General features: G+C 40.9%; 1 protein-coding gene and 1 long non-coding RNA gene across 4 annotated transcripts in view; one reads left to right on the top strand and one right to left on the bottom strand.

Annotated features, from left to right (window-relative positions):
- Positions 1-1,180: 1,180 nt before the first annotated feature.
- cnnm2b (cyclin and CBS domain divalent metal cation transport mediator 2b) overlaps positions 1,181-20,553 on the bottom strand; it is a 52,467-nt gene continuing 33,094 nt past the window's right edge. The window contains exons 2-8 of one of the 2 annotated variants that reach the window (XM_055040925.1): positions 14,955-15,098; positions 12,313-12,450; positions 8,607-8,776; positions 6,243-6,336; positions 5,506-5,568; positions 3,521-3,699; positions 1,181-2,875 (exon numbers count right to left, since the gene is read on the bottom strand). In XM_055040925.1, coding sequence (XP_054896900.1) covers positions 2,594-2,875; positions 3,521-3,699; positions 5,506-5,568; positions 6,243-6,336; positions 8,607-8,776; positions 12,313-12,450; positions 14,955-15,098 — 1,070 coding nt within the window. In that variant the 3' untranslated portion in view covers positions 1,181-2,593. The remainder of the gene's footprint in view (positions 2,876-3,520; positions 3,700-5,505; positions 5,569-6,242; positions 6,337-8,606; positions 8,777-12,312; positions 12,451-14,954; positions 15,099-20,553) is intronic. The other variant, XM_055040926.1, reaches the window with a different exon arrangement.
- LOC129366891 (uncharacterized) overlaps positions 16,243-20,553 on the top strand; it is a 50,831-nt gene continuing 46,520 nt past the window's right edge. For both annotated transcript variants that reach the window (XR_008606659.1, XR_008606658.1), the window contains exon 1: positions 16,243-16,346. This is a non-coding gene — a long non-coding RNA (uncharacterized LOC129366891). The remainder of the gene's footprint in view (positions 16,347-20,553) is intronic.

Here is a 20,553-nt window from a genome sequence, read left to right as displayed (position 1 = left end):
AAAACACGAAGAAACAGCGAACACCAGTGGTTACTACCGGGAATTACATCCTAAAGAGATTAATTCAGCCTTAAGAGACATTTTTATGTTGCCATAAAATAAGACAAACACACACACACACACACACACACACAAAACATGTGAATGAACAGGTGTGGAAACTCCTATTTTCATTAACATCTGCACAGTTACTTTACTTTCCAGCACACAGTGCATTGAAACTGTCCTGTGAGGTAAAGTATAAAATAAAATAAAATGGCAAGAGCCTACAAAAACAAATGTTCTCTTAAAGAAGATTTTGGAAAATATGAACAGAACTGCTTGTTAAGCTGCATAGGAGGATGTTTTTTTGTTTTTGTTTTGTCTTAAATGAACATTGCAACTTTTTGTATAATGTAGTTCATCTTGGTTCATTGTTGTCCTGCCTCTCCTCCAAGAGGAAATGCTGCTCTGTCTAAAGCAGACATCTTTCAGCTGACTCAACAAGTAGCCCAGTAGATATTTTCCAATAAAACAAATTCTCTGAACATCCTAGGGATAGGCAAAGACTTTTTAATACTTAAGTATCCGTCCAAAGGTGGATTCCAAACACACGAAACCCGAAATGTTGCTTTTGTCCGAGCTTTCATCCACCTTGCGTGTGTGTTTGTTTCCGCTGTGTTAGCAGATGCTGGTGTCTCTGGTGTCGACTGATGTTGCGGAGTTCATTAGCTTTCAAAAAGCGAATTCAAGGCTGGAAAGGTTTTCATCACGAGGGTTAGCGATAAGAATTACAGCAACATGATCAATAATAGTTGTGCTGTTTGCTTAATGCTGGACAGGAACAAGAGGAGATTCAGTTTTAGTTATTTTGTTGCTTTTCTGTCACACCAGTCAATGTTAAAAGGCTCAAACGTGCAAAATTGTTGATTACAGCACAGCTTCGTCTTTACAAAAAAATCGTTTAGATTTTCTAGGAAAACCTAAACAATCTGAATTATTTTAGAATTATTTTCGACATCTTCAGGAACGGGTTTGTTTTTGTGCAGAAACCTTTTGACTTATCATTTACACAAGTTATACAAGAGGCTGGGACCCAATATTTACAAAAATAATCCTCTAATCAAATTGCCCATCCCTGGAATATCCTTCAAAATATGTTTTAATCATGCAACTTAAACACGATCAGTAAAAATCAGAATGATGTATAAATACGTCTCTTTAATAGCAGCCAGCATTGTTGAAGAACATCTTAAAATCGGATCAAGTCAATAACTATTAAGCTTGGGGTTGTTAATTACAATCAGCAGGGAAGCCAAAACAATGAGACAGCCTGGTGTCCAAATCAGCTAAAAAAAAAAGAATAATAAAAAAAAACAGACATTTATAAGCAAAACAGTGGAGAAGCATTAGCTGTGCATCATTTAAAGTCGAGGTTGCTCTTTCTGACGTGTTAGGACGAGGTCATTAATACTGTGCAATTCTCACGTTCGATTGAACTAAAGGCATAAAAAACACGTTAACCTCACATGCATAGATTCCTTTGTTGGTTGGCACTTTCACTCCCTCCCCCACCCAAACTACGCCGCAGTCACTGGTGAAGGCGCCGCCTGAGCCGGACGAGCTCCAGGTCAAAAACGCGACACAGACAAAGAGGACGAGACGCAGCTGAGCGCGTCTCAAAAAGACAAATACCGGTTTGCACACGGCACAAACATACAAATACATCTGCCGACTTAGAATACACTGAATTATCTTTTATAATCATCTCTTAAATAAATCATTGTTCATTGCACTTTGTTAAAGTAACTAATCATAGAATTTCTCTCCAAGGCAATAGTGTGATTTGTTTTTTTTTGTTTTGTTTTTTCTTTTAAAAGGTGAAAAAGACACTATGAGCCTGATTTAGGATAATAGTAAAAATAATAAGATCTAATAGTGTTTCTGTAAAAGACTCTCACCTCCTCATGTACATGAGCGGGTGTTCATATATGTAGCATGTTCTGGGGAGGCATGCTCTTAGTTTATTTTTCACTTCTCCACGTGTACATATATACAAACAATATTATAAAATAAATAAATACAAGAAAACAAACAAAACATTCTTGGTTCTCGGTTTAGCGGTTTATTTTGGTGCAGTCTGTGACGGGCCGTCGCTCTGTGTGTGAGTCTGATTGGACCAGCAGTCGCCTGAGCCTCCCTGCAGGAAGCGCCGGCGTGGAGGGTTCGCTTCACAGTGACGGGACGGAGGAGGACGGCGGGATGGGGGCGGGACCAAAGTCTTTGGCCTGAGGAGAAAGTCCAGCGAGCTTTGCACCGTGTTGCGAGCGGACCTGCACTCCGTCGCCCTCCAGTCCGTTGAAAAACTCGTTTCGCTGGTCCCGTCAGCGCAGCGGGGGGGAGGGGGGGGGTGTTCCGGTGACCCGTCGGCCCCGCTGCTGCCATCGACCCCTGCAGCGGAAACGTCTCACTGACTGAACCGGGGCTTCGGGTCGGAGCAGAACCCTGATTCCGCCCACTTTCCCTCTTCGCCCGACGCCACTGCTCCATGCGTGTCCAGGGGACAAGGTGGAGGGTCTCCACCGGCCACAGCGGGGGGAGGGGGGGTTGAGGGCTACATGGGTCCCTCGTTGTGGGCGCTGTGGTTGCTCCGGCTCAGGCCCACACAGTTCTGCTGCTGGTTCAGCAGGTGGGACGTCTCGTTGGCCGTGGCGACGGCCACGGCGGGGGAGGTGCTCGTGGTGCTGGCCGTGGTGGTGACGATGGCCGGGATCTCCACGCCGTCGTGGAACTCCGTCAGCGTGAGCTCGATCTTGGTGAGCTCGCTGTCTGTGGACTGGGGGGTCTTGTCCATCCGTGACGCCATCACCGCGTTGTGGTACTGCTGGCGCGTCACCTGGACGACAGAGGAGTCGCTTCTAGTACCAGTAAAGTCAACCAGAAACGTGTTTAGGTTTCAACTCAGTTTGTTAACTTCTGATGCGACTCTTCAATCGTGAGTTGTTATATCTCAATACCGCCGTTTAATAATTATTACACATTTCGCACCAGGTGGGTAGATTGATCAAAAATATTTAGAATATTGATAGAAGTTTTAGGATTTCTCTTTTGTCTTTGGTAAAAGACTATGAAACATTTCTCCCTCTATCATTCGTATTTACCCAGAATGCCCTGCGCTATAGTCCGCTTCCTGCTTTTGGAGCTGTGTCTAGTCCGCCTGGCATTCAAAAGGCGCCAGACGTCACTGTAACCGAATCGAGGCCCGGGTGCAGGCGGACCAGAGTTCACTTTGTTCGGTCTGTATCAGGGTTTGATTATCCATTCACACCTCCCAAAACGATCTGGGCTTTCTAGCAAACGGACTGGAGTCCGATTAAACAGGGTTGGTGTGAACGCACCCTAAAACTCGCAAGACTCCGTCGCCGCAAAGAGCAAAAGTCAGCAGACACCGCGAAATGCAGCTGAAATGTTTTACAGTGCATTCATATAAACTACGCGCGCTTCAGGTCAACTCTGGCCGGATCCTTGCAGCTATTCTCACCTTGATGTACCGCAGGTCCGACCTCGCTCTGACAGAATAATCGGGGACGTACATATGAAGCAAGGAGTTGAGCTGGTTGTTGCTGTTGCCCAGCGTCGGCGTGATGGCCTCGATGCGATCGCTCCTGTTCAGAGAGTCTGAGTGGTTCAGGCCAAACGAGCGCGGAGGAGACTTGTTCTCTGTGAGGACAGAAGAGGACGAGAAGGTCAAAGCGCACAAAGCAAAGATCAAGGGGCATCCATCACAGAGCGCTGCTTCTCAAAGATAAATGAAGCCCTGGAATTAAATTGTCGTCATTATTTTTCAGCTTACTGGTTTCTATCAATGGACTAATTAAGACACTTATTTCACTCACAGAAGGTCAGTTTCATTACAAAGCAGCTGGAATGTTTCTGACATGTGGAAAGAGGGAAACTGTGTCTCTTTGACGTCCTGCACACAGTGTGGACATCAAAACTGTTCACACTTCTTTTAGAATGAACGGCACCTGAAATGCAAAATATGTATCCACCAGTACACTCACAGTAAAGCACAGTGGTGTCTGCATCATGCTGCTGTTCGGATAGAACAGCAGCTTTGTTTTTTTCAAGATGGTTTATATTATTTATAGTCCTTCATATCTGTTATGATCCAAAACGGTCAAGTTTCAGCAAGAAAGTTGAGGATGGAGAGAACTGAAGCAGCAGCAGAACTGAAGTTTTAATAGTTGTTACATAGCAGCACAGCGGTTTGCTGTGATGTGTGGAAATCTCATTTGTCGGTAAACCCTGCGTGTCCGGGGATGCTGCTGCTGATTTTTCACGTGCCACCGCCCAGAAGATTTGCTCTGTTACTGTTTTCATCCCTCTAATTTTTAATTAAAGCCAGATTATGTTTTCCACTCCTTGAAGACGTGGAAATCACACACAACAAAGTGGAAACGGCTTGGCCAGCTCTACTGCTGCTACACGGACTGGAATGTATGTAATCCCAAATCAGGATGTGTGTGTAGGTGTGTGTGTGTGGGCCGAAGACCTGGCATGTGAACTCTAGTGGATTAGTACTCCACTTTCTAGGTACCGGGTCAACACACAAAGAGGCGGTGTGCGTCTGCCTCTGGGCCAATCGCCGCATCGTAACAGGTGGAAAAAGATGCGAAGAGGCTCAGCGTGGCTGTTTTTGCTCCGGCAGAAACCGGAGGGTGTGTTTGTGTGGACATGGGGTCCGCACATGCGGACATACGTATGTGGATGTATGTGCGCTGTCCAGCAGGGGGCTGTAGCTGCAGGTCTTGTTTATACACTGGGAGGGTTAAAGGTCAGGGGCGTGTGGGGGGGCGGAGTCTGGTTCCACTCTGGGGCCTCCGGAGTCCATTAATGGACTCCGGAGTCCATTAATTACTGAATTATTGGTATAAAATCCTGATGTTCTCCATCAATTTAGGAGAGATCCAGTATGTAAAGATGAAACCTGTGAAAACTACAGACTAGGAGAAAGGAAATGAGGTAGAATTCAAGGGAGGGAGGAAGAGAGGAAACATAGGAATCAGTGAAGGAGGAAAAGAAGATACGAAGGCAAAACAAGGAATGTCGTAACATAGGTAACTTTTAGTAACAGAGAAAGAAAAGACAGGAAGGAACGAAGGACAGACAGAAGAATAGAAGGAGAGGAAGGATAGAAGGAAACAGAGCGGAAGGAATAAAACAGAGGAAAGAAGAAAGGAAGACAAAGAGACTGAAAGAGGTAAAGACATTTGGTAGGTAAGTGTTAAAATAGGGAAGAAATGAAGGAAGGAGATATTTAGATTTTTTTTAATGCGGGACCTAATCTGGAAATACAAATATCTTTTTCTGAAATCTTACTTTCTTTTTCCAAACTTATCCAGATCTGTAAATCAATGAAATCAACATCAGATTGTTCCAGATTGAGTGGGAACCCTGTCAGTTCCTGGCTGGAGATGTAGTTAGTGAAACGGGCATTGAAAAGGACAGAAAAAGTCACCATACCTGGAGATCCCGCTAATGATTCTGCCCTACTGACGGTGAACGTACGAGACAGAGACAGCGGCACTTGGGAAGAAGAGGGAAAGGACATCGTGAGGAGAAACGAGCGAAAGAAAGGAAGAAGAAGAAGAAAAAAAAAGAGAGCGTCAATAGCGTAGAAATAATCAGCAGCTTCGAAAATGATTCAATCCGTGAGAGAAGTTTCAATTGGAAAGCAATCAGTTTTCAGATAAAGAGGTCTGAAACATCACTGGGTTTGATTTGATTTCACTTGGAACAAGATGGGATGCATGTTCCACCATTTCACCACTAGGTGGCTCCCTACATCCAACCACAGAGAGAATCCAACATGGCTCTCTGTGAAGTTTATGAATGAACTGGGAGGACCGAGTCAATCACCAGCTGATGTTCTCTGGTGACGTTTGTCCATGACGTCATGCTGCCTCTTTAAAACAGCCTCTTTCTTTTCAATCACTGGGTCTTTGCTTAGAAACAAGAAGCTTTTCAGGTCCTCAAAATACAAAACATTGACAGAAAAGCGCTACAAAAGATATTTGCGAAAGTATAATCTCGAATTTGAGGTCAAACATAAATCATATGCTATAATCTTAGGACGACTTACAGCTAATTAATCTTAATGACAATCAAAAGACATCCATTATGGAGAAAGTGATGGCTGATTTTTGCTGTTTTCGCCCATTTGGTCTCTCTCTCTGACGACAAAGACGTGGCGCTCTTACCAGGCGGCGCTGTCAGAGCCATCATCCCGTAGAAGGAGAACGGTCCTGCTTCAAACTTCATCTCCTCTTTTCCTGCCTCCACGTCCACTTTCCCCTGTAGCCAAAAAAAAAACACAAAGGCTTTTTAGTTAGAGCACTTTTCAAATGACGACTTCAATTTTTTTTTTTTTTGAGGACAGAAAGACACCCAAAAGAAATGATCTCGCTTGTTAAACCATGTATTAACTCGACTTATCCCCATTTATTTGGGAAGTTGAATTTCATTTCACTGGCCACGGAGCCTAAAAGATGTGAGAAGGCAACACATAATCTCCTGATCTAAATGAATTCAAATTTAGATGAGGAGCAGAGCCATTGATATGAATCAGTCAGGAGGGGTGACAATGTCGAGAACCGTTGAAGGAGTGGTGGTCGTCCTCTCTCGCATCAATTAAAGTCATTCGTAATCAAAACTGGATGAAAGGGCCGTCCAGGAGAGTGTTTAAAAACCACACAAAAGCCCATCTCCAATCTGCCAAAACAAATCTTGTTCTGGGAAATATTCAGTTTACCGACGAGGCAAAACTAGAGCCTCATCGTTTTGATGGCGTGCATCCCAGTGCAAAACCAAATCTGAAATCTACATTCTTATTTACTTTGTCTGATCATAAAACGCAGGAACCGAAGAGATCTGTGAAGGTGGCAACTGTACAACTGTATCACGAACTGTGCAGAAAAACATGGTCTGGAAACGACGGGATGGTGAAAATGAACGTGTACCTTCACACCGTCTCTGCCTCAACATCTTAAAACAACTTTCAGGAAGAAAAAGCGCCTTCACAGTAAATTTATTGGGCCGAGAGGTGAACCAGCTTGTCCGATCCGGTCCTGGTCAGAACCAGCCAACGCTGTCGTCATCGTCATGAGGTGTGAGAGATGCTATTAATAGTTTGTACATTTCTGACATGCTATGATCATGTGTTTTAGACGGACATGCAGGTGAATGGAATCACCAGATTTCCACCTGAACTGACCTTGATCAATCAGAAGCCTGTCGGTGACAGCAACACTCTTTGGTGTGGATGCTGTAACTGAGCGTCCACAAAGTCATCGCGTGTGTTATCGTTTCTATTTACAGCTCGTTTTAAACATACAGAAAGTAGGGATTTTGAATAACGTTTATTTTACTTATTGATTATTTTGTCAATTATTCTGCTGATTAATCAGATTTTTAAAAATTGTCATGTGCTGCAGATTGTTTATTTAACTACAAACACCATTTTTACACAATATTAAAAATGCACTGAAAAGTTGCAAATAAATCATTTAATCCCTTTCATAAACAAGAAAATAAGATAGTACTGCCTAAAATGTAACATAGCATTCATGTAGTGGAAGCTTGATCAATTGTAGCAATGGATCTAAAGCTAAATAAAATATTGTCAATTAATCTGTTCGTTATTTTTTTCGATTGATAATTGGATAGCAAAAGGTAATGAATAGGAGATATATATATATATATATATATATATATATATATATATATATATATATATATATATATATATATATATATATATATATATATATATTGGATCCCAGGTCAAAAAACGAGTACGGGTTCGCTGACATGGACGGTTGAAGAAGACCCTCGCAGCCGCGGCCGCCGCAGCCTTGTCCGGGTTCCCGATGACGGAGTCGGAGAGCGCTCCTGCGGAAAGTCCGCTAACTTTGAGCGCGTCGTGCTCCCCAAGATTTGTTCCGAGTGAAGCCAAAAATTCCACTTAAAACATTCTACGAAGAACAGATTTATTTCAATAATCAATTAATCACGACTAATCTAATTAATCGTTTCAATCCTGATAGAAGGACTTTACATTTTAAGGCTGTAAACAGGCTGGTGTGTGAATAATGATGAGGTCAAACATCTTTAACTATTCAAGAGTTGTTTATCTTTGCCGTTGCTGCTGTTGTAATCTAAGCCGTCCTGCATTAAACCATAGCATGTATGCTATTTAAGGCCGCATGGGAATGAACCCTGGCGGTCTGTACAGTGGAAAAACATTATGGCGTAGGAAAACAATAGTTTATGGACCTGACAGCAACGTATTTTATGCAATTTTCCAATGTAGTGCTGTTTGTGCAGCTGTGGTCGAAAAAAAGAAATGAAAATTCATCAATGTAATGTGAAAAGCTTGGGAGAAGCTACATCTTCTGCACTTTCATTGTCTGATTTTAAAGAGCTGAAGCGCCAACATTCACTCTTTTAAATGTAAATGGTATTTCTGGTTAATTCTGGTAATGGTAATCATTCTGGATTAAAATCTTTTTGAACTAAAATCATGCTTTTTTTCCTCCCTCCTTTGTGCCCAACTGCATGCGCACCTGCAGGATCAGGATGAAATAATCCACAGGCTTGTTCCTGTGGAAGAGGTAGTGCTCTGCTGCCCGCTTGTTATTGGCGTCATATTTCAGCTCCTGGATGACGTTGGGGAGTTTCAGCAATCGCAGCAGGATCTTTTCTGACATCTGCGCCGGAAAGAACGGCTCCAGCTCTGAAAAACCAAGTTTTGGACAAAAAGAGACCGTCAGGTGACTGTGAAGCGGTTTCTGAAAAGACCTCACACTTTATGGGTTAAACAGGACAACATTTTTATACAAGACATAACTGGAAAACAAACGAGTATAAGCCGATATTCATTCAAAACTGGAAAACAATGAGTGGATATTTTCTACATTTTCTGAATCACATGAACAGACACCCTCATGCTGGGTCCTGAACATCTGTCTAGAGGAGAACAAGACTTTTGAAGCTCCACAGCAGCAAAGCAAGTGCCTTCTTGAAAAAAGCACAGCTGAATGCCAAGGCCTCTTAAAGGATAAAAGGCATGGCTGCACAGTGGAAGAGGTCCTGGGTTCAAATCCCAGCCTGGGATCTTTCTGAATGTTCTCCCTGTGCATGTATGGGTTCTCTCTGGGTACTCCAGCTTCCTCCCACAGTCCAAACACATGGACTGTGTTAGGTTCACTGGTTTCTGTAAATTGTCCTTGTGTGTGTGTGTGTGTGTGTGTGTGTGTGTGTGTGTGTGTGTGTGTGTGTGTGTGTGTGTGTGTGTGTGTGTGTGTGGTTATTTGTCCTGTTTGTCTCTGTGTTGCCCTGCGATGGACAGAGACAGACTCCCCCCACTTTTTACTTAATTCAGCTAATAATCATTTGACCACCTGGGGGCACTAATGTACTGCGTAAAAAGCCTTAAACTTTAATCCCCGGATGGTCGGCCATCATTAACCGTGGAGACAAAACAAGACAGTGACGTCACTTCAAGTGCATCTTCCTGTGTTCTGAAACAGGAGAACGCTGTTCATTTCACAGAAATAACTACTACTGAGTTGTGTTATTTATTTCAATTTACCTCTGTTTAATGTGAAATTCCAACCCTGATTCCAATTTACCTTTATACAGGTAGAGGGTAGCGAACCCTATTTTAAACCCTTCTGAACCAAATTACATCCCGACTTCTGACCCCAAGTCCAACCCTTCTTCAAACCTAATCTCTGAAAAAGCATCGTTTTACAACGTCCATTTTCATGCTAAACTTGCTTGTAACCTATAAAATAAATAGAATAGAATAGAAGAATAGAATAGAATAGCATTTATTGTCATTGAACAGGATTCAACGAAATTTCTATTGCAACTCCCCTGCAAAAAGTCAAAAAAATGGCTTTCGTTAACAGCACTTGACCCTGTCAAGGATCTTTTAAAAAGTTTTCTTCAGCAAGACAAGACAAAATAAGCAGGCAAACAAATAGGAGAGTAGTCAAGCCTAAGGAGCAAGAGCAGAAGGATACTGTCAGATATTCGTAACAAAGAGAAAAATATGAACGTCCCACAAAATACCAAAGAGATCCAGCACCCATCAGTTTATCACATACAGTGCTTCAAGTAAAACTTAAAGATTTCTTCTGTTTTTCAGTTCCATTTAAATTTAATTAAAATGTTTTAAAACATCCTGTGGATTTTAGGTCTGACTAATGTCAGACCTTCAGAATCAAGACATCCCTTCAGGCAACATTAAGTTGACAAATTGAGCTCAAAAAGTAAAAAACAGTCAAATATTAAAGAATACAATAATTGTGTCAACAGACACACACAAAAGTGGTTGTGTGTGTGTGTGTGTGTGTGTGTGTGTGTGTGTGTGTGTGTGTGTGTGTGTGTGTGTGAGATGAACAACGAATTGTGCAAAAGTACCAGAAAATCCTGAAGTATTCCCATCCATCAATTCATAATCTGAAGCTTAAGCACAGTGATCCAAATCACACCATCAAGAATGTAGTTGAAATGTTTGAAATTTCTCTGAGTAGCTCTAAAAATGCAAGAAAAGCATTGGCCTAGTCAAAGTCTGAAGTTAAATCTAATTCAAGTGCCATGGCCTTAGCTTAAACACTGTAGAGTCAAACTCAACAAATCAAAATGAGGTCTGATGAGGCTCGTTTTTCAGATAAAAAGCGACTTTTGAAAAGAACAGTTATTTTATTTGTTAGGTATTTAACATATGTTTCAATGAGCTTATTTTAAGTACTTTATTGTTGTCATGTGCAAAAAAACAAAATTGGTGTTATGATTGCAAATGTTATTTTTGCATTTTCTCCACATATTGCACGGAAATATCAATAGATATGAGTAAATTCAAAAACATGATCGAATACAGTAACTGTGTGCAGCTTAGTGACAAACACATATTAAAAGTCGGTGGCCAGTCGGTGATTATGGTGCTGAGGATGCTGTGCCATGCAGCTACTGTTACCTAAAAAACATAATAAATTGTTTTGTTTTTTTTATTCATAATATTTATTATTATCACAATAGTACCAAAAGTACATATTGACCACCCTAGAAACAACAACAAACAGGCATTACACTCCATCCATCCACTGGTCCTAACTCTGTTTAGCATAAGATAAGTTGCCATCCACACTCCAGCAGTCGCCTTCCAGGTAAATATTGTCTCTTTCTTTTCCAAAATCAGATAATATTTTTTATGAATGTTCTGTGTCGGGTTTTTTCTCAACTACGGTGGCTCAGCCTAAGTTTCAGAATGTTATCCATAAATGTTCTGACCAAGCGATTGAAAGTGGACAGAAAAATGAGGGAAAACAAAGCCAGTGTGTTCAGAAGCCTCAAGAAATACTGATCGCCACCACTTTATAAAACTACACACACAAACTGGACCAGAAATGAGGAAGTGTGTATCCCAACAGCAACTGGTCAGCCTCAGCCACCTGTTGGGCCAATCAGCTCCTTCAACTCAGCGGCGGTGATGTGTGTCAGCTGGCTGCGGGCTCCGCTGAGAGGAACTAAACTCCCTAATAGCCTTTAGAGAAACTTAATCAACGCTTAGCCGCAAGGTCAAAGTTCGAAAGCAAATCCAAATGCAACGAGGCACCGTCAGCCGCTGCCGTCGTACTACAACTCCACCGTCCTGCTGCCGCCTGCTCGGCTTCCCCAGGGAAAGCTGCTGAAATGCCTCACATTTTACACCAGCGAGCACCCAAGTATGTCGACTTGTGTGAGAACCGCAATCATAGGCCAAAAACACTGGATGTGATGTCATTGAGGAGGGAGTGTAAGCAAACAGGGTGGTGTTTTTAAAGCTGCGAGCGAAGACTGCAACGTGTAACCTTCGGTGCATGACATGCAAGCAAATGAACGCCCGCGTTTTTTTCCCTTTCTTTTTGTGTTTTTTTTTTTTTCAGGATCTCTCCACACAGCCTGTGGACATCCCGTCCCGTGCAGCACGCTCAAGGAGCCTTCCACCTCTTCACACACACATGCATACCAACACGCTTGTTGTGAGTCTTTACACAGCTCATTCCCTCACACACACTCATGTACACGCAGATACTCATTCTACACACATACGCTCTCCTCCTTTGGGGCTCGGAGTTTTACGGCCAAAACTCAAAGCCCGCGCACGCGCACACACACTCACACACACACACACACACACACACACACACACACACACCTTCCCCACATTTAGGAGCTGAGGGCACACTGGGGGAAGTCAAGCAGCAACGCAGCCCTACTTGCCTGTAGCTAGGAAACGCAGGGCAGCCAGCAGAAGCTGAGGTGATATTTTAACCTTCATTTCATTGTCAGTGGGCTTGAAGGCCGAGAAGTCCTGCTTCCTGTCCCGATGGGTGATTTTCTTCTTCGTCTTGTTGTCGGCTGAGGAGAAAAGATGAAAACACAACCTGAAGCCGTTCCTCCAGCAAGGAAAACATCACTGTGAGGCACGGACAGCGAGCTGGTTGTCCCAGGTCACAAGGTGCCTAAACTGGAGTTACCCAAAGCTCTTTGGCTTTTCTGGAACAGCAGCCGTGGCCGCTTTCTCAGAAAAGGAGACTTTTACTGGGCGACATTGTCACCACATTCTTACCACATTCCTGACATTACAGAAAGCCACATGTGTTAGGATTTAGTGTAACGCATTAGTAAAGGGTTGATATTCCACCAGTAATAGTTTTTTTTTTTTTTTTAAATCCATAGATTTTCAAATCATTATTTTCAAAGAAACATTGAAAGTAAATACGTTCCATGAAAGACCTCAACCCAAAACAATTACCTTGCGATTACCTTGGCAAACGCTTTGGAGCAAAAGTATATCCAAAAGTTTTAAAACTCAATTTCACACAAATAAGTAGCTGAATATGATGAGAAAATGGCTTTTACAACTAAGATTGTGGCTTAAGATGTGCATCAGTATCAAATGCCACAGAGAGCTGTTTTAACCCACGTGGAAATCTAATTATATGTAACGGTATGTCTCAATTTGTGAGCACTGGTCAATTCCCACACTTATACGTTGCTATTTTTGACTTAGTTAATGTCTGTTTTGTCCCTGTAAGCAAACTATTTCCACCCCATGCTGATTTCTTTTGGTAAGAAAATTATTTTGATGAGTCATAAATATTTTCATTATTAGTATGAATTTCTGGTGCTCTTTGAACCATACACTGTATGCCATAATGTTACACATATCTATATATAGAATAGATGTATATCTATTTTTGTAACTTGTCCAGGGACTACAGATGCATATTACTTTAGCTATTATCTGGTAAAGTGCCTCACATAGTGACATTTATGTAGGAGTTGTACAATGTCCCTTTTTATATAAAGTTTATTATTTTCACAACTCTAGGATATACACATGCATTTTTGAATTTGACTGATGCTTTTGACAGCAAGACTTAAATGAAACAACTACAATGTGTGTGTGCAACAGAAACTGCTGCACACGTTTACCTCCATTATAAAGATTTGAATAGTTTATCATTTTATGTCACATTTTACCAGATAAAAAAAAAGATCCAATACATTGAACTAGGCCACAAAAAGCAAGCCAGACCAAAGTAAAATAAGAAATTAAGGAAGGCAATCAAGAAAGTAACCAAAATTACAGATTGCTTATAATGTCGAGCTCAGTGAGTGATTTATTTATGTATTTACGTGTTATGATGGTTCAGCCAGTAAATGTTAGTGGGATTCTATATGTTTAATCAACATAAAACAGAGAAGACTGAAAATTATGAATCTTTTTTTAAAAAAATCTGTTTCAAATTAAAATCTGAGGATTTGTGATCGGCTCCTTTGTGCCCATAGTTTGTAGAACAATCTTTCGCTGCAATCAGTCACCAGTCTTTCTCAGCTTCTCACACAGGAGGTTGAACTTTTGGCTCTTTTGTTTTTTTTTTTGTGGAACCCAGCAACGGGTCAGTGGGAGTTCATTTCTAATTTCTAAACATCAGTTTTAAGCCTTGACCCAAAATCTCCATTGAGTTTAGGTTTGGACTCAGACTGGATCATTCCAACACATAAGTATCCAGTCCATGTAATCGTAGCTTTTCTGTCTGCTGTGTTCCTGATGCTGTTGGTTCATAACCAGAGCTCTTTGTGTCTTTCCCAAAACAGCTGGATTTACACTGAGATTACACGACACACAGCTGGACTCAAATTTTTAACTCGATGACTTTTGAATGGTGTTGGTTGCACTGAATTTTATTGAGCCTTATCAGAGTAAATGGGGATCAAAAACCACATTTGCACACTCTCAATAGGCCTGTCACGATAACGAATTTTGCTGGACGATAAATTGCCCCAGGAGTTATTGCAATAAACGACAATTTTCAATTAAGATAATGGTAATGGCACAATAACGCAATACACATTCTCAAAGATCAATGCATTTTCAATTCTAATGAACATTTAAGTCTGGAACTGTCAGACATTTTTAAAACCTCCCCAATAAATGAACAAAACATCAGAAACAACTAATAAGTTGAATAATGAAGTCTCTATAAACAAAACTGTCTTTTTTAAAAAAAGGGCAAGTTGAGCCCAAAGCACCAGACTGAAGACTTCTGTCATCCGGTTTTTAGTAGAAAGACAGAAAAAAGTAAAACAGAAATGGAACTTATTGTGCTTGTTTTAATTCATCATGTGATCGATTGGCTTATTGCTCGCCGCAACAGGCCTCACTATTAATCTTTACTATTGATTTTTTGAAACAGTTCATAACTTTGCGCCAGCCTGTGTCGGTATATGAAATGAAACACTGGTTGAAACGTGACGAAAGGCGACAAACCTTTTGGTACAACGACACCATCTCATTTGACACATCTCTACATTCAAACACTGAACTATTTGTGAGCTTAGAGAGGGAGACCTACTGTATAAGTCAGTCTCATCCAGGATCTCTGACTTGATTATTTCTTCAATAACGTCCTCCAGGGTGACAATTCCCAGAACCTCATAGAAGGGGTCTCCCTCGCCTTCATTGTTCACCCTCTGAACTATGGCCAGGTGGGATGTTCCTAGCAAAATATACACACACAGGTTGTCAAGTTAGGGTTATATAGTAATAAAACAAAGCAGATGTAGTTCAAGCATCAGGTTACTGGGATAAAAACCGGTTGACACAAAAAACGCTTCTGGGTTTTTATTACCAAACAAAACAAAAACAAAAAAACAATCTCATGACAATCATGGTTGCATGGCCAGTTCTGTCAGGTATCACAAATGTAAGGCATAGATAAATATTAAAAACTTCAGGCAAAAAAAGAGACAGGATCCGACATCTCGTCACGTCACGTCTGTGTTCCCAGGGCCCTCCCGCTCTCCGCTACCGTCTGAAACACCGAACTGCAGCGGAGAATAGCTGTCAGGCAAAACACTAAACAAATTCTTTTCTTTTTTTTTTTTCTCAGCTTGCGATCATTTAAAAGGAATTTTCCAGAGGCCCGGGCTAATATTAGCCCCCGCAAAATGAAGTTTCCATTCCACCCCGGTGATATTCTCACTGAGCTCCAGGAACAGACCCGGCGAGGGAGTGCTGGGGTGTGTGTGGGGGCGGAGGGGTCCTCTGTGTGAGCAGACTTGTCAAGGACCAGCCTGCCGGTTCACGTGCACCTGGTTGTGCAACAAAAGATGGACGCTTGCGTGGAGAAATGCAGCGACGTCGATGCTGCTTCAGCTGGCCGGCGCTCTGACCGCAGTGGCGCAGGATGGAGAGACCCTAATGCTGATTACTTAAGAGTTTTTATCGCACTGCGGCCCTCCGCCTCCCCACAACACGACCGGGAGACATCCCACCGGGGCCCACCGGGCCTGAAAGGGAGAATGCTGCAGGTGATAAATAGATGGAAGACATGTTTTCAGATTGATTCCTGAAGACATTAATTAATGTAATTACAAAGAGAGGAAGCACGGCCTCCACGTACGCCGTCTTCGTTAAGAGCGGTGAGCTGTAAAACACACGTCACTTCCTGAAGGGCTGGCGTGGACATGTCCCCACCAACTCTGGCCCAATGTTTCCTGCTTCTTTCTGTTTTTGTTTATGTGCCCGCACCCATGTGCGGACAGTAACTCGGCAGCGGCTGCGTTCAACGCGTCAGCTGCAAGTCCAGTGACGTGGCGGATTGGGACGTCACGTGACTCACTGCGCCGTTGCCTTGCATTGAGTCGGTGGCCGGGAAAACGACACAAGCGAGTTAAGAATCCGAAGTAGGAACGCAACGTTTTTATATTAATTGAAAACAAGGTCCAAGGGAATCACTTCACAGGTCAGTAAAAAGTGTTAAGTTAAATATATATATATATATATATATATGTATATATTTTTTATATAAATATAAGGAAGTGGAGCGTACGTTAGCTATGCTAGCTTAACTTTTATCATCGCGTACCCTTGCTGTGCAGTTCGGAGTATTTCGGCTTGATTAACACAAAACACACACTTTTTCTGGCGGATAACCAGGAGTGCATGTGTTTTAAGTGAGCTGGTCAACCACGGCGAGTGTTCAGGCGGTCACTTTGGTGTTTTTACCTACTTTTTCGTGAATTTGTTTTGTGTTAATTCCCGATGCTATGCTACGCTCTCGCGGGGCTGTCATTGGTTTCCATGACAACGCGTCTACATGTGACGTCAGGCTGACAGGCTGGGAAACGTAATACAATCGCACCTTTTTTTTCTACATTTTTTCCCATTTTTTTAACAAATATTTGTGGTAATAAATTAAACTGAAACTATTGAGGACATACCTGTATCTGTGAGCAAAGTGATATTTTTGTAAACAGTAACATTTGTAATATGCGCTTAATATGTAATTTTTGGAAGTGAACAAAAAGAAATAAATGATAGATGTCAGTTAAATATTGAAACACAAGATACATTTTTTCTTTTTAAAATCATTCTGTTAATTATTTGGCCATTTATATAGTCCAGCTTTTATTTATAATTGTGTCAGTGTCTGTCCTCTATTTAGTTTAACACAGAAACTTGGGCTTAACAAAATATATGTTCAATAACTGAAAACTAAAAGTACCTTTAACCTGACAAACGAGTCTCATTGAAATGAATATTCTAATATATGATGATTGAATATAAGTTAATACTCAAGACAACACTGTCCAGCTTAGCGATCTTGATTTTGAATGAACTCAACATTTAAAGGTGAAGATAAGAAACTTGAGATTGAACATAAATAGGCTGATGCGATTGCTTTATATATATATTTTTTTATTCGCTAAGAAATATACTCTAGTCTTTTTTGTAGATAAGCTTTAGAACCACATTTGATTATAGGCGTGAAGCACACTACACGCAATGTATATTAGCGTAGTTTATCATAGAAGATGCATTTGAGAGGGTAATGCTGCAGGTTTTAGTTCAAAGGTCAGGTAAATCACAAAAAATGCATAAAAAGTTCACAAATCATGCTGCAGAAAGATCACAGAAAACTACTTTTTTGCATTTTTACTTTAATGAATTTTGTGGCCAGCTGATAGTTTAAATTTGTCATTTTTGGCTGCCAGGGCAAACAATTTGGACATCACTGCTGCAGAAAGAGGAAAAAACTAATTCTGATGGGGTTGTTGTGTAATTTTATCCATTTTACACTCGTGACATTGCAGTAAAAATACCAAGAGTCAGGAGAATACTGGTAAATATGTTGACATGTGAGACGTTTTTTGGCTGTGCTAAGCTACGCTGAAACAAAATGGACAACCTCAAATGTTCCAGGTTGAGTCTGAGTTCAGAACAAAAAATATGCCAAACTGTTCCCTTGATAAAAGAGACCGTTCATCAGTATTAAAGTGAAACACGATCTTCCCACAAGTGACTTTGCATCTTTTCTGCTGAGTTTGCACCATCAGAACATTTGAGAACGTTTTTTAAATCTGTTAATTGGCACAATCTTAAGTCTGGCGCTTTGCCGGCTGCTGTAGTGATGTTTTGTATCTGCATTTTAAATTCTGCATAATATTCAACAGGGAACAGATGTCATATATACTAATAAATGAAAATGAAACAAAATACCCCTTCCCCACCTGCTGCTGCACACTGCTGGCCAGCTAGTAGAAAGAGGTCTGCTATGCTTTTCCTGCTCCTGCAAGAGACAAGAATTCATCTGTTGGGAAATATCTTTGTTTTATTATGTCCTCTTGCATTTCTCTTAAAATCCTACCAGTTTATTCAGTTATTTTTGCTGCTTGGTGGAGCATTTTGAATCACTGTGAATGGAGCAATTGCAATTGAGATTGTTGATGTGGTTTATTTACATACACTTTAAGTTGTGAGCACATTAGATTTGACTCTTTTTTGAAAAGTCACTAAAGGGTTTGGAAAAGTTGATAAGTATAGCGAACTTACTGGCATAAAGCTTACACCAAATCTCCATAACAAGTTAAGTAATCCACTCTAAAAATGTTATAGGCACTAATATCAGCATCGACTGATATTAGTCATTTCTTAGCCTGTCAGTATCAGACCAATAAATAAAACTGGGTTGATGTGAACAACCAATATTTACTTCCATCTTGTTGATATTTGTTTCTGGAGGGACAGGGGAGGAGATTGGTTAATCGGTATTTGTTTGGTTATGTGCCAGTGATAGTGATGCAGCACAGGATTGTGGGAAGTTGTAACTAAACCGGAAAAGTAACAGTGAAGTTGACTGCGTGGTCATATCTTTCATTTTGATGAAGGGGCAGTGAATGTAACATGTACAATAGCAATAGGTATAGGTTATCGGACATATCAGCAATATTTATTTTCTTATCGGCGCATCCCTAAATGAAATCAAAACAGATAATCCATGTAGTAGGTTTTGCTTCATAACTTAAAATGACTTTGGGGTAACAAATAAAGAAAAGGAGATGACATGTAGCAGAAAAAGCCAATAAAATAAAATTTAAAAAAAGGCTAAAATGTGAGTTTGTTGCCTTCTATCAGGTTGCTGAAAATAAAGTTGTTAGAATGACCCAGTAAAACTAATTTTAATTGGAAATCTCTGGACAAAATTAAGATCAGAGCTGACAAGAAGATTCCAGAAACTTGTAATCTAAATTAATCTACTCAGTGTATATAATAAGTGGTTTGACTTGTTTGAATATATAACATGGGTTTTCACAGACAACTAAGATGAACTTATACTCTTGAGTAGTTGTAGAATAGACAAATACTCAAGAGTTAAATATTGCAACGCTAAAGTGTAAACTCTGAGACGTATTTTTCAATGAAGCGTTTACTTTATCTATGATCAATAAATCCTTTCTATCCAGGCATCCAAACCTATTATTACATTAAAAAATGTATGGTTTCAATCTATAGAAAAACAAATGAGTTGAACTCATCAGAAACACAGCAGGCTTCACCAACAAAACCTGGCAACCTGTTGAGTACCAGTGGGAGAACATGACGCTTTCATCCAGCTTTATCAGAATCTGAAAACCTTGGCCTCATCTGGAACATAAGAGCTGACCTCTGACCTTTAGATAAGCCAGCTGATAAAGCATGGAATACCCAAGAAAACCTTTGCTCTTCAAGCAATCATGACAACACACATTCTTACATACACACTCACACACAGCCGACCTGTCTCTTTCCTCTTTCTTTCCCTACCAACTTTGAAGTGCTTAATTGGAACCACCAAAGGTCATCACTTTAAAATAAGAATAACACAGACAGCATCAAAAATGAAAAGAAAGACAGTCTGTGAAAATACCACAGAAAAAGCATGTTTATGCAAAGATTAACTGTTTATTTTAGAGTCTGTCCCACGAGCTGCGATGTAAAGGGAAAGAAATTTCTCCATGGAACAAAGGGCAAAGGAAAAATTATACACAGAATGTTTTCCCAATACTAGTCTACATGCTGGAAGTCACAGAACTCCATATTTATCCAGGGATATGTCGGAGTGAATAGCTTGCACCATACCAAGTCTCCATGAAAGGCAGTGTGCCTTGATTCTTGCCCACAAATCTCTGCAGCAGATCCGGTATATTCAGAATTTGTATTTATGGCCACATATGTTCTCTACTACTAGCCCCTTTATGAGGTACATGCAATAGATACTACAGTAAGTCAATGCTATCAAAGGGGATTTAATAGACTTTGAATGTGACACGGTTGTTGCTGTCAGACGGGCTGGTTTGACTGTTTCAGAAACTGATGCTCTTCTGGGATGCACATCTCCAGTATTAGAGGACTTATATCTCAACAAAATCTAGAGAAACTCATCCATGCGTTTATCTGTAGTCGCATTGATTACTGCAACAGCGTCTTCACAGGTCTGTCCAACCAATCAATCAAACAGCTGCAGTTGATCCCAAACACTGCTGCTCACGTTCTCTCCAAAACTAAGAAGATGGAACACATTACTTCAATTAAAGTCCCTACACTGGCTCCCTCTAGCTCAAAGAGTAGATTTTAAAATACTCTTGTTAGCTTATAAATCACTGAACAGCTCAGCATCACAGTACATTAAA

The sequence above is a fragment of the Poeciliopsis prolifica genome, unplaced genomic scaffold (genome assembly GCF_027474105.1).
Source record: "Poeciliopsis prolifica strain line A6 unplaced genomic scaffold, Auburn_PproV2 SCAFFOLD016, whole genome shotgun sequence".
Classification (NCBI taxonomy): Eukaryota; Metazoa; Chordata; class Actinopteri; order Cyprinodontiformes; family Poeciliidae; genus Poeciliopsis; species Poeciliopsis prolifica.
This window is presented reverse-complemented; position numbering and strand designations above follow the sequence as displayed.